General features: G+C 35.8%; 1 protein-coding gene across 7 annotated transcripts in view; it reads left to right on the top strand.

Moving 5' to 3' along the window:
- The first annotated feature begins 1,061 nt into the window (after positions 1-1,061).
- LOC117331267 (copine-8-like) overlaps positions 1,062-13,958 on the top strand; it is a 62,564-nt gene continuing 49,667 nt past the window's right edge. For 4 of the 7 annotated variants that reach the window (XM_033889871.1, XM_033889869.1, XM_033889867.1 and 1 more), the window contains exons 1-5: positions 1,063-1,268; positions 3,028-3,115; positions 6,060-6,163; positions 8,882-8,921; positions 9,274-9,350. In XM_033889871.1, coding sequence (XP_033745762.1) covers positions 1,180-1,268; positions 3,028-3,115; positions 6,060-6,163; positions 8,882-8,921; positions 9,274-9,350 — 398 coding nt within the window. In that variant the 5' untranslated portion in view covers positions 1,063-1,179. Of the gene's footprint in view, positions 1,269-3,027; positions 3,116-6,059; positions 6,164-8,881; positions 8,922-9,273; positions 9,351-13,958 lie in introns of all 7 variants that reach the window. The other 3 variants (XM_033889872.1, XM_033889868.1, XM_033889866.1) reach the window with 1 other exon arrangement.

Here is a 13,958-nt window from a genome sequence, read left to right as displayed (position 1 = left end):
CTGGGTTCCGTGATATTAGACATCCTGTGTTCTGTGATATTAGATATCTCTGGGTTCTGTGATATTAGACATCTATGGGCACTGTGATATTAGACATATCAGGGTTCCGTGATATTAGACATCTCTGGGTTCTGTGATATTAGACATCTCTGGGCACTGTGATATTAGACATCTCTGGGTTCGGTGATATTAGACATCTCTGGGTTCTGTGATATTAGACATCTCTGGGTTCTGTGATATTAGACATCTCTGGGTTCTGTGATATTAGACATATCTGGGTTCCGTGATATTAGACATCCCTGGGTTCTGTGATATTAGACATCCCTGTGTTCTGTGATATTAGACATCTCTGGGTTCCGTGATATTAGACATCCCTGTGTTCTGTGATATTAGACATCTCTGGGTTCCGTGATATTAGACATCCCTGTGTTCTGTGATATTAGACATCTCTGGGTTCCGTGATATTAGACATCTCTGGGTTCTGTGATATTAGACATCTCTGGGTTCTGTGATATTAGACATCTCTGGGTTCCGTGATATTAGATATCTCTGGGTTCTGTGATATTAGACATCTCTGGGTTCCGTGATATTAGATATCTCTGGGTTCTGTGATATTAGACATCTCTGGGTTCTGTGATATTAGACATCTCTGGGTTCCGTGATATTAGATATCTCTGGGCTCTGTGATATTAGATATCTGGGTTCCGCAGAGACCTATATACTAGTATATAGGTCTCTGGGTTCCGTGATAGAAGTATTTGCTATACGGATGTTATGTTTGAGAATATTAGCAACAGTCCAGTTCCGCTACATATGACCACCGGGGATGGCATTTTTGCCAAATTTTAATCTAGCCCCCCCCCCCCCCCCCCCCCCGCCAAAAAAAAAACAACGTCTCAAAATGTGCTATACACACTAGGGGAGGTCTAAATACATGTAGACTGTAACTACCGAGGACAACGGAACTTCGAATTCCCTCGCTTACTTAGCGTGTGTTAGGCGCAACTAATCGATAATGTACTTTAGTAGCTAAACAGACAAGACTAACGATAAAACCTGAGATTAACATAAACAGGAAGTTGACGGTCCACCTCGACCGAAGTTGACAACTTTTTTGCAGAATCAGAAGATAGAAAAGAGTTGTCATTTGTAAGATTATTTTCAGCTGTAAAAGCTGTGATGGCAGGTTACCCAGGTGCTCAAGGAAATTTCCAGGCGGGAACGGCTGCAGTTCCAGCATCTCAAGTCGAAATAACTATATCGTGCAGGTAAAACTTGGTCTGTTTTGTCCTTCCTTGAAGTTAGTAATCGGGCTTGTCACCTTCCTAAGACCCCAAAATAATGATATATATATATACAAACCCTATATCACTTATCATTTGATCTAGGGATCAGACCCAAGGGTTAATCACAGGTGCCTGACTCGTTTTATAAAATAATAACATATATAACAGTACATATTAATGATATAAATGAGATTTATTTGTACTCTTATATGTTATTATTTTATAAAACGAGTCAGGCACCTGTAGGTTAATTTTTCATTTTGGGTCTAAGGGAGATGTCAGCCTCTGTGTATCTGTATATCGATCATCAAACACTGGAGATTCTGACAGTAAATTTCTGAGTTGTGATGTTTAACAGCCTTCCAAAATTCTGCTATGGGCCGACTAACATCAGATTTCATAGTGAAAAGGGATGATTAACCACAGTATGTTTTCAACTATTCAATACCAATATCAAAACAGCAATATTATTTAAAAGTAGGTGTCGGTCGCCTTACTAGCTTAGACTAGCGGGAATCTCCCTTTAGCCTAGTGGTAGAAATATGTTTGCATTGAGAACGAGAAAGTCGCTAGTTCAAAGCCCGGCAAGTGCATGTGCAGGGTTCCTTTTCATTACTCCTTCCTATTACACAGACGTACATGTCAAAACATAAAGCAGGTCAATCCATTCATTTTATTATTAATGCAAATCTGAGTTTCCAAACATTTTGCAGCCATAATGTGTATGGCATGATTAATACAGGTCTAAGTGGAGACTGTTTTTAACATGAGGAATTACACTGTACCTTCGTTACAAGATGTCATCGGGTCACATGACAATGAATGTGATTATAATAAATATGGGTGGATTGACCTGTTTATGTATGCTGACATGTGTATGCTTGTACAGTCAGGTATGTCAAAAAGTTACACAGTTTTCAATGTATGTGTGTTTTTGTGTTTTCAATCTGAATGGCAGTATATATTCTATTTTAGAAAACATACAATGAAGTACAAACCAGAGGGATGGGTTTGTTTTTCCCTGCCTCCATCCCCCCTTTCACTATTGCAGGAGTTTTGACGTTAGCCCTTGTAAGATTTTTGAAAGGCCAGTAAAACAGAAATTTTCAGATTAGCGATACCCTAGCTTATTTTATAATTGTCAGTTTTAACACATATTGCTACAGTTTTGTGGCCCACAAGCACATGTCACACCTACGATTATTCCTACTCTATACATCTTTTTGTACTTGTGTTCTTTACAGACATTTATACAATCACGTGTGTATACAAGTTACGTGTTTTAATCCTACTCACTTGTGTGTGTATACAAGTTACGTGTTTTAATCCTACTCACTCGCGTGTGTATACAAGTTACGTGTTTTAATCCTACTCACTCGCGTGTGTATACAAGTTACGTGTTTTAATCCTACACACTCGCGTGTGTATACAAGTTACGTGTTTTAATCCTACACACTCGCGTGTGTATACAAGTTACGTGTTTTAATCCTACTCGCGTGCGTGTGTATACAAGTTACATGTTTTAATCCTACACACTTGCATGTGTATACAAGTTACATGTTTTAATCCTACTCACTTGCATGTGTATACAAGTGTTACATGTACATATGTATCTCTCCTGCTTCCAATATACAATCCAACTGATACAATTTTGAGTGTACAATTGTACTTTCCATGCTGATCTGTTCCCTTTCATTACTTTAGTTATGGTATGTTTATATTTTTTCATACTTTGTTGCAGGGGATTGAAGGATGCTGATTTGTTTTCCAAGTCTGATCCAATGTGTGTCCTCTATACGAAAGATAAGAAAACAGGGTCATACTATGAGGTGAGTGCTAATATTTAAATTTACACGCATTGAACAAGCAAAGTATGAATGAAAACAAATTGATTTCAGGAATTAAAATGATGCAAATTAAAGGATTGTTTATTGTACAAAATATTGTATGCTGTTGTAACAAGTCTTGCATAAAAATATTCCTGTGACAAAGACTATATGGTTTTTAGGTGCTGTCAAACACTGTCACCTATAGCTGTAATCACAGGCTTTTCGGAGGAAATATTCATTTGGAACTCTTTGGGGAAACAAAATATCGCTTACCTCTGTGATATATTTGAATCACGATGGGTTCAGGATGAGACCGGAAATTATTCTTTCCAAACAAACTAACAACACACTATCTTCTGCCGCGAAATATAAATCACGCTTATAAATATCTGAAGACATTTGTTTAAGATAAATAGTTATAGAAAAAGCTTTAAATTCATACACAATGACCTGTTTTATCATTAAGTATTATGCAATATTTTTCAGCTTATACCCTCTGCTTTTACAGCTATATCGTCAATTCATGTATATCATTATATATTAATACATATGTACAGTATCGTAACTAAGATTTAACAGACACCACAACTTTCACTTAGTCCACCCAAATAATATTAAATCTCTTCCAGAAAGAACCAAAAGACAAGGTGAGCTTATGCCATACAGTGGTGCTCGATGTCCATCTGTCCGTAACAATTAACTTCTTCAAAACCACTGATCATAGTTTTAACAAAATTTGACCGGTAGCATCATTATGAGGTCTGGATTAAAAATTGTAAAAATGGTGGGGATGACCCCCCAGGGGCTGAGGGGTGGGGCCAAAGATATAGATGACTTTTTCTATGGAACTAAGCAATGGATATTGCTCATATTTGTCTGGTAGCATCGTTATGGAGTAGGGATTTAAAATTATACAAATGATGGGGCTGACTCCTCCGAGAGCTGGTTGCATCCTAAGGGTAGGAATAAACCAATTTGTACAAATGATGGGGCTGGCCCTGAGGGCCTAAGGGGAAGGGCCAAAAGGGCTCAATTTGGCTAAATTGATATAAATGACTTCTTCTTTGAAACTAACCAATGGATATTGCTCAGAATTGTCTGCTGGCATCGCTATGGGGTATGATTCAAAATTATACAAATGGTGGGGCTGGTTGCATCCTTATATGTCTTTGTTCTAATTTCAGGACGGACAGAGACATAATATGGCTTTATTCTGATTTCAGGTTGGACGGACAGAGGCGTAAATAGAGGATATCTAACAGTACTAGTGTCTTCAGTAATACCAAATATATTTCACGAGTGGGGCTAATATTTTGATATTTTTCACGAGTGCGCAGCACGAGTGAAAAATATCAAAATATTAGCCACACGAGTGAAATATATTTGGTATTACTGAAGACACTGTTAGATATTCTGTTTATTACTTTTTTTATCAACGAAAAACCTACCCCGTATGCTAACTAGGCCGACAGCAAAAGTTTGCATACAAAAAAGGTAGTTCCCCCGTCCAGGTGCTGACATATATTATATGTCGGGCTTTCTGATTGGTCAATTATTTTGGTACAAATCAGCAAAAGTGATATTTTCACTTTTATAGAATGAATAATTTTTGATATTTCACTGGTAAAAATGTAATAATATGTCTTTATTCTGATTTCAGGTTGGACGGACAGAGGTGTAATATGTCTTTATTATTGAAATGGGCTCCGTCCGTCCGTGTGTTCGTCCGAGATTCTTTTCCGGGCTATAACTCCATAACCGTTCAACGCAGCTCCTTGAAACTTTCTGTATATATCAGACTAGTGCCCTAGTTGTGCCTTTTGCTATTGCGGACCTTCCATTTTCGGTACTTTTTCTGTCACCATGGAAACTTAATCAAAAATACCAAATTACTGTTTCCTTTTGTTTCCGGGCTATAACTCCAAAACCGTTCTACGCAGCTCTTTGAAACTTTCTGTATATATCAGACTAGTGCCCTAGTTGTGCCTTTTGCTATTGGGGACCTTCCATTTTCGGTATTTTTTCTGCCACCATGGAAACTTAATCAAAAATACCAAATTACTGTTTCCTTTTGTTTCCGGGCTATAACTCCATAACTGTTCAACGCAGCTCCTTGAAACTTTCTGTATATACCAGACTAGTGCCCTAGTTGTGCCTTTTGCTATTGCGGACCTTCCATTTTCGGTATTTTTTCTGTCACCATGGAAACTTAGTCAAAAATACCGAATTACTGTTTCCTTTTGTTTCCGGGCTATAACTCCAAAACCGTTCTACGCAGCTCCTTGAAAATTTCTGTATATATCGGACTAGTGCCCTAGTTGTGCCTTTTGCTATTGCGGACCTTCCATTTTCGGTATTTTTTCTGTCACCATGGAAGCTTAATAAAAAATACCAAATTACTGTTTCCTTAATAACTCTTACTTTGAGCTTGATATATACATGTATTTGGGTTTTCATACCATCTGCGGGGCGCGGGGGATAATGCCAAGCTTTGCGGCTCCTTGTTTTGATTTCAAGTTGGATGGACAGAGGCATGATATGTCTTTATTCTGATTTCAGTTTGGACGGACAGAGATGTAATATGTCTTTATTCTGATTTCAGTTTGGACGGACAGAGACGTAGTATGTCTTTATTCTGATTTCAGGTTGGACGGACACAGACGTAATATGTCTTTATTTTGATTTCAAGTTGGACGGACAGAGGCGTAATATGTCTTTATTCTGATTTCAGTTTGGAAGGACAGAGGCGTAATATGTCTTTATTCTGATTTTAGGTTGGACGGACAGACGTTATATATCTTTATTCTGATTTCAGGTTGGATGGACAGAGACGTAATATGTCTTTATTTTGATTTCAAGTTGGACGGACAGAGGCGTAATATGTCTTTATTCTGATTTCAGGTTGGATGGACAGAGGCGTAATATGTCTTTATTCTGATTTCAGGTTGGGCGGACAGAGATGATAAAAGATACTCTAGACCCAGACTTCGTGAAAAAATTCACAATGCAGTACTTCTTTGAAGAATCTCAAAAATTGAAGTTTGAAATGTAAGTTTTCCTTTTGAGGGCTATTCAAATCGTCTTTAGTCTGTGGTCTGCTTGTCCGTCCATAAACAATTATTGTTATCACCATTTCTCATAAAATAATGTACCGAACTTTCTTACACTTTGTATGTAGCTTCCTTATCATTATGGTCCCTAGTTGTGCATATAGAATTTGTAGACTGATCGGAAACAAAATGACATTTAGGATTTTGACAGGTTGAAGTTTGTTACCACTATTTCTCAGAAACTAATTAATGTATCTTAAGTTTGATCTTTATCATATGTAGGATTCTTTTGGTCCCTGGTTGTGCATGTTAAACTTGAGATTGATTGTCGGCCATTTTTAATTTTGATAGGTTGAAGTTTCTTAACGCCAATTCTCAGAAAGTTCAAATTCTTCATGGAACTTTCTCGAATTTCTTCTGTGGTCACTAGTTGTGCATGTTTTATTTTGTGACTGATATAAGAACAAGATGTCTAAGAGGTGGCCATTTTGAATTTTATCAGTCAAAGTTTATTATCACTATTTATCAAAAAGTTTTTCATATATATCGTTCTCAAATTTGTTATGTACAGTATGTGTCCCTTGGTTAGTAGTTGTGTTTTTTCCATTTTGAGACTGCTCAGAAATCAAAATGGTTGAAAGGTGGCCGTTTTGAATTTTTGACAGTTGAAGTTTGTTATCTCTATTTCTCAGGAAGTTCTTCATTGTTATTTCTTGAATTTCATTTTGTTAACCATGTTTCATAGAGAGTTCTTGACAAATCTATCACATAATTAATATGTAGGTTCAGCTTGTTTTCAAATGATTGAGTAGAAGAGAAAAGTAGAGAAAATATCAATCTTACAGAGGGCCAATAAAGGTCATTTGATAGTGGGCACCAAGATCCCTCTTAGCTTGGATCTCTTGTTTTACCTAGATTAATGAAAACTATGTAAATACCAAAGGAGAGTTGTGTTACATTTAATCACATGTTCTGGACATGTTACCTTTGATCACATGTTCTGGACATGTTACCTTTGTGTCATAACTTACATGTATAGGATTTAGCCTTTAGTCAAGTTCATTTTTCAAATCATGATTTTCCATTGAATAAGATGTTGATATTAAGTACTACAGTTAGTCTTTTAAAATGTCATCTGCTAATTATAGGTACTGACCTGACAGTCCAAACACAGAATCTGCTAACTAGGTGTTGATCTGACAGTTGAGACTCATAATCTGCTAGCTAGGTGTTGATCTGACTGTCGAGACTCATAATCTGCTAGCTAGGTGTTGATCTGACTGTCGAGACTCATAATCTGCTAGCTAGGTGTTGATCTGACAGTCGAGACTCATAGTCTGCTAGCTAGGTGTTGATCTGACAGCCCAGACACCGAATCAGCTAGCTAGGTGTTCATATGACAGTCGAGACTCATAATCTGCTAGCTAGGTGTTGATCTGACAGCCCAAACACATAATCTGCTAGCTACTGTAGGTGTTGATCTGACAGCCCAATTTAACACAGAATCTGCTAGCTAGGTGTTGATCTGACAGCCCAAACACAGAATCTGCTAGCTAGGTGTTGATCTGACAGTCGAGACTCATAATCAGCTAGCTAGGTGTTGATCTGACAGTCGAGACTCATAATCAGCTAGCTAGGTGTTGATCTGACAGTCGAGACTCATAATCAGCTAGCTAGGTGTTGATCTGACAGTCGAAACTCATAATCTGCTAGCTAGGTGTTGATCTGACAGTCGAGACTCATAATCAGCTAGCTAGGTGTTGATCTGCATGACAGCCCAGACACATAATCTGCTAGCTAGGTGTTGATCTGACAGCCCAGACACAGAATCTGCTAGCTAGGTGTTGATCTGACTGTCGAGACTCATAATCTGCTAGCTAGATGTTGATCTGACAGCCCAAACACATAATCTGCTATAGTTAGGTGTTGATCTGACAGTCGAGACTCATAATCTGCTAGCTGGGTGTTGATCTGACTGTCGAGACTCATAATCTGCTAGCTAGGTGTTGATCTGACAGTCGAGACTCATAATCTGCTAGCTAGGTGTTGATCTGACAGCCTAGACACAGAATCTGCTAGGTAGGTGTTGATCTGACAGTCGAGACTCATAATCTGCTAGCTAGGTGTTGATCTGACAGCCCAAACACAGAATATGCTAGCTAGGTGTTGATCTGACAGTCGATACTCATAATCTGCTAGCTAGATGTTGATCTGACAGTCGAGACTCATAATCTGCTAGCTAGGTGTTGATCTGACAGCCTAGACACAGAATCTGCTAGCTAGGTGTTGATCTGACAGCCTAGACACAGAATCTGCTAGCTAAGTGTTGATCTGTGATTTATAAACCCCTATAGGCTATACAACAAAGTTATTTATCTGTGATTTATAAACCCCTAGATAGGCCTTACAACAAAGTTATTTATCTGTGATTTATAAACCCCTAGATAGGCTATACAACAAAGTTATTTATCTGTGATTTATAAACCCCTAGATAGGCCTTACAACAAAGTTATTTATCTGTGATTTATAAACCCCTAGATAGGCCTTACAACAAAGTTATTTATCTGTGATTTATAAACCCCTAGATAGGCCTTACAACAAAGTTATTTATCTGTGGTTGATAAACCCCTATAAAGTTAGATTGAAACTGAAACATAACCTAAAATGTATTGCATAATTTACTTGTACATTCTATATTGTTGTTTTCTGTTTACAGATATGATGTAGATTCTAATACAGTGAGACTTGATGCCCATGTAAGTTGTCAGGTTGTCTGTGGTTGGCTATTAAATGACATACATCACTAGGTTGGCATCACTTGGCAAAGTTTAATCACATGTAAAAGTGTTTCATACATGATACACATTATAAATTTAATCACATATTTCATGATAAAATTAAGCGGGGTAAAGGGGTTTCCATGTCGTGCCTACATTTCTAGTTGTTTAAGTTTTTATCTAATCAAGTGATCGAAACAAGGTGAGCAATACAGGCCCTCTGGGCCCCTTATCTAATCAAATGATCGAAACAACACGGTTTTACTGATTCTAACATCTGCTTTAGAATTTATTGGAAACAGAAACTTTAGTATCATGAATTTCATTCCAGGATTTTTTAGGACGATTTGAAGGAACGTTAGGAGAAATTGTTGGATCCCCAGGAGGAAAAATAGAAAAACCTTTAACGTAAGTAATAGCCAATGATTAATGTTTTAAGACTTTATCGTAGAAGTATACAACCATATAGCACTCATTATTGAAAAGACTGTTCCATTACATGTACATCAAATGACTTGAATTGCCTTGTCAGTTTAAAACACTACAAATTCAGTATAATCCGTAGACAGTTCCAGGTGTAAGTTTTAAACACTACAAATTCAGTATAATCCATAGACAGTTCCAAGTGTAAGTTTTAAACACTACAAATTCAGTATAATCTGTAGACAGTTCCAGGTGTAAGTTTAAAACACTACAACTTCAGTATAATCCATAGACAGTTCCAGGTGTAAGTTTAAAACACTACAACTTCAGTATAATCCGTAGACAGTTCCAGGTGTAAGTTTTAAACACTACAAATTCAGTATAATCCGTAGACAGTTCCAAGTGTAAGTTTTAAACACTATAAATTCAGTATAATCCATAGACAGTTCCAGGTGTAAGTTTTATACACTACAAATTCAGTATAATCCGTAGACAGTTCCAAGTGTAAGTTTTAAACACTACAAATTCAGTATAATCCGTAGACAGTTCCAGGTGTAAGTTTTAAACACTACAAATTCAGTATAATCCATAGACAGTTCCAGGTGTAAGTTTTAAACACTACAAATTCAGTATAATCCATAGACAGTTCCAGGTGTAAGTTTTAAACACTACAAATTCAGTATAATCCATAGACAGTTCCAGGTGTAAGTTTTAAACACTACAAATTCAGTATAATCCGTAGACAGTTCCAGGTGTAAGTTTTAAACACTACAAATTCAGTATAATCCGTAGACAGTTCCAGGTGTAAGTTTTAAACACTACAAATTCAGTATAATCCGTAGACAGTTCCAGGTGTAAGTTTTAAACACTACAAATTCAGTATAATCCATAGACAGTTCCAAGTGTAAGTTTTAAACACTACAAATTCAGTATAATCCATAGACAGTTCCAGGTGTAAGTTTTAAACACTACAAATTCAGTATAATCCGTAGACAGTTCCAGGTGTAAGTTTTAAACACTACAAATTCAGTATAATCCATAGACAGTTCCAGGTGTAAGTTTTAAACACTACAAATTCAGTAAGTTTTAAACACTACAAATTCAGTATAATCCGTAGACAGTTCCAGGTGTAAGTTTTAAACACTACAAATTCAGTATAATCCGTAGACAGTTCCAAGTGTAAGTTTTAAACACTACAAATTCAGTATAATCCGTAGACAGTTCCAAGTGTAAGTTTGAAACACTACAAATTCAGTATAATCCATAGACAGTTCCAGGTGTAAGTTTTAAACACTACAAATTCAGTATAATCCATAGACAGTTCCAGGTGTAAGTTTTAAACACTACAAATTCAGTATAATCTGTAGACAGTTCCAGGTGTAAGTTTTAAACACTACAAATTCAGTATAATCCGTAGACAGTTCCAAGTGTAAGTTTTAAACACTACAAATTCAGTATAATCCATAGACAGTTCCAGGTGTAAGTTTTATACTCTACAAATTCAGTATAATCCGTAGACAGTTCCAAGTGTAAGTTTTAAACACTACAAATTCAGTATAATCCATAGACAGTTCCAGGTGTAAGTTTTAAACACTACAAATTCAGTATAATCCGTAGACAGTTCCAGGTGTAAGTTTTAAACACTACAAATTCAGTATAATCCGTAGACAGTTCCAAGTGTAAGTTTAAAACACTACAAATTCAGTATAATCCATAGACAGTTCCAGGTGTAAGTTTTAAACACTACAAATTCAGTATAATCCATAGACAGTTCCAGGTGTAAGTTTTAAACACTACAAATTCAGTATAATCTGTAGACAGTTCCAGGTGTAAGTTTTAAACACTACAAATTCAGTATAATCCATAGACAGTTCCAGGTGTAAGTTTTATACTCTACAAATTCAGTATAATCCGTAGACAGTTCCAAGTGTAAGTTTTAAACACTACAAATTCAGTATAATCCATAGACAGTTCCAGGTGTAAGTTTTAAACACTACAAATTCAGTATAATCCGTAGACAGTTCCAAGTGTAAGTTTTAAACACTACAAATTCAGTATAATCCGTAGACAGTTCCAAGTGTAAGTTTAAAACACTACAAATTCAGTATAATCCATAGACAGTTCCAGGTGTAAGTTTTAAACACTACAAATTCAGTATAATCCATAGACAGTTCCAGGTGTAAGTTTTAAACACTACAAATTCAGTATAATCCGTAGACAGTTCCAAGTGTAAGTTTTAAACACTACAAATTCAGTATAATCCGTAGACAGTTCCAAGTGTAAGTTTAAAACACTACAAATTCAGTATAATCCATAGACAGTTCCAGGTGTAAGTTTTAAACACTACAAATTCAGTATAATCCATAGACAGTTCCAGGTGTAAGTTTTAAACACTACAAATTCAGTATAATCCGTAGACAGTTCCAGGTGTAAGTTTTAAACACTACAAATTCAGTATAATCCATAGACAGTTCCAGGTGTAAGTTTTAAACACTACAAATTCAGTATAATCCATAGACAGTTCCAGGTGTAAGTTTTAAACACTACAAATTCAGTATAATCCATAGACAGTTCCAAGTGTAAGTTTTAAACACTACAAATTCAGTATAATCCATAGACAGTTCCAAGTGTAAGTTTTAAACACTACAAATTCAGTATAATCCGTAGACAGTTCCAAGTGTAAGTTTTAAACACTACAAATTCAGTATAATCCATAGACAGTTCCAGGTGTAAGTTTTAAACACTACAAATTCAGTATAATCCGTAGACAGTTCCAGGTGTAAGTTTTAAACACTACAAATTCAGTATAATCCGTAGACAGTTCCAGGTGTAAGTTTTATACACTACAAATTCAGTATAATCTGTAGACAGTTCCAAGTGTAAGTTTTAAACACTACAAATTCAGTATAATCCGTAGACAGTTCCTGGTGTAAGTTTTAAACACTACAAATTCAGTAAGTTTTAAACACTACAAATTCAGTATAATCTGTAGACAGTTCCAGGTGTAAGTTTTAAACACTACAAATTCAGTAAGTTTTAAACACTACAAATTCAGTATAATCCATAGACAGTTCCAAGTGTAAGTTTTAAACACTACAAATTCAGTATAATCTGTAGACAGTTCCAAGTGTAAGTTTTAAACACTACAAATTCAGTATAATCCGTAGACAGTTCCAGGTGTAAGTTTTAAACACTACAAATTCAGTATAATCCATAGACAGTTCCAAGTGTAAGTTTTAAACACTACAAATTCAGTATAATCCGTAGACAGTTCCAGGTGTAAGTTTTAAACACTACAAATTCAGTATAATCCATAGACAGTTCCAGGTGTAAGTTTTAAACACTACAAATTCAGTATAATCCGTAGACAGTTCCAAGTGTAAGTTTTAAACACTACAAATTCAGTAAGTTTTAAACACTACAAATTCAGTAATAATCCGTAGACAGTTCCAGGTGTAAGTTTTAAACATTACAAATTCAGTATAATCCGTAGACAGTTCCAAGTGTAAGTTTTAAACACTACAAATTCAGTATAATCTGTAGACAGTTCCAGGTGTAAGTTTTAAACACTACAAATTCAGTATAATCCGTAGACAGTTCCAGGTGTAAGTTTTATACACTACAAATTCAGTATAATCTGTAGACAGTTCCAGGTGTAAGTTTTAAACACTACAAATTCAGTATAATCCGTAGACAGTTCCAAGTGTAAGTTTTAAACACTACAAATTCAGTATAATCCATAGACAGTTCCAGGTGTAAGTTTTAAACACTACAAATTCAGTATAATCCGTAGACAGTTCCAAGTGTAAGTTTAAAACACTACAAATTCAGTATAATCTGTAGACAGTTCCAAGTGTAAGTTTTAAACACTACAAATTCAGTATAATCCGTAGACAGTTCCAGGTGTAAGTTTTAAACACTACAAATTCAGTATAATCCGTAGACAGTTCCAGGTGTAAGTTTTAAACACTACAAATTCAGTATAATCCGTAGACAGTTCCAGGTGTAAGTTTTAAACACTACAAATTCAGTATAATCCATAGACAGTTCCAGGTGTAAGTTTTAAACACTACAAATTCAGTATAATCCATAGACAGTTCCAAGTGTAAGTTTTAAACACTACAAATTCAGTATAATCCATAGACAGTTCCAGGTGTAAGTTTTAAACACTACAAATTCAGTATAATCTGTAGACAGTTCCAGGTGTAAGTTTTAAACACTACAAATTCAGTATAATCCGTAGACAGTTCCAAGTGTAAGTTTTAAACACTACAAATTCAGTATAATCCATAGACAGTTCCAGGTGTAAGTTTTAAACACTACAAATTCAGTATAATCCATAGACAGTTCCAGGTGTAAGTTTTAAACACTACAAATTCAGTATAATCCATAGACAGTTCCAGGTGTAAGTTTTAAACACTACAAATTCAGTATAATCCGTAGACAGTTCCAGGTGTAAGTTTTAAACACTACAAATTCAGTATAATCCATAGACAGTTCCAGGTGTAAGTTTTAAACACTACAAATTCAGTATAATCCGTAGACAGTTCCAGGTGTAAGTTTTAAACACTACAAATTCAGTATAATCCATAG

The sequence above is a fragment of the Pecten maximus genome, chromosome 7, assembly GCF_902652985.1.
Source record: "Pecten maximus chromosome 7, xPecMax1.1, whole genome shotgun sequence".
NCBI lineage: Eukaryota > Metazoa > Mollusca > Bivalvia > Pectinida > Pectinidae > Pecten > Pecten maximus.
Note: the sequence above shows the minus strand (reverse complement) of the source record. Positions and strands in the feature narration are given on the sequence as shown.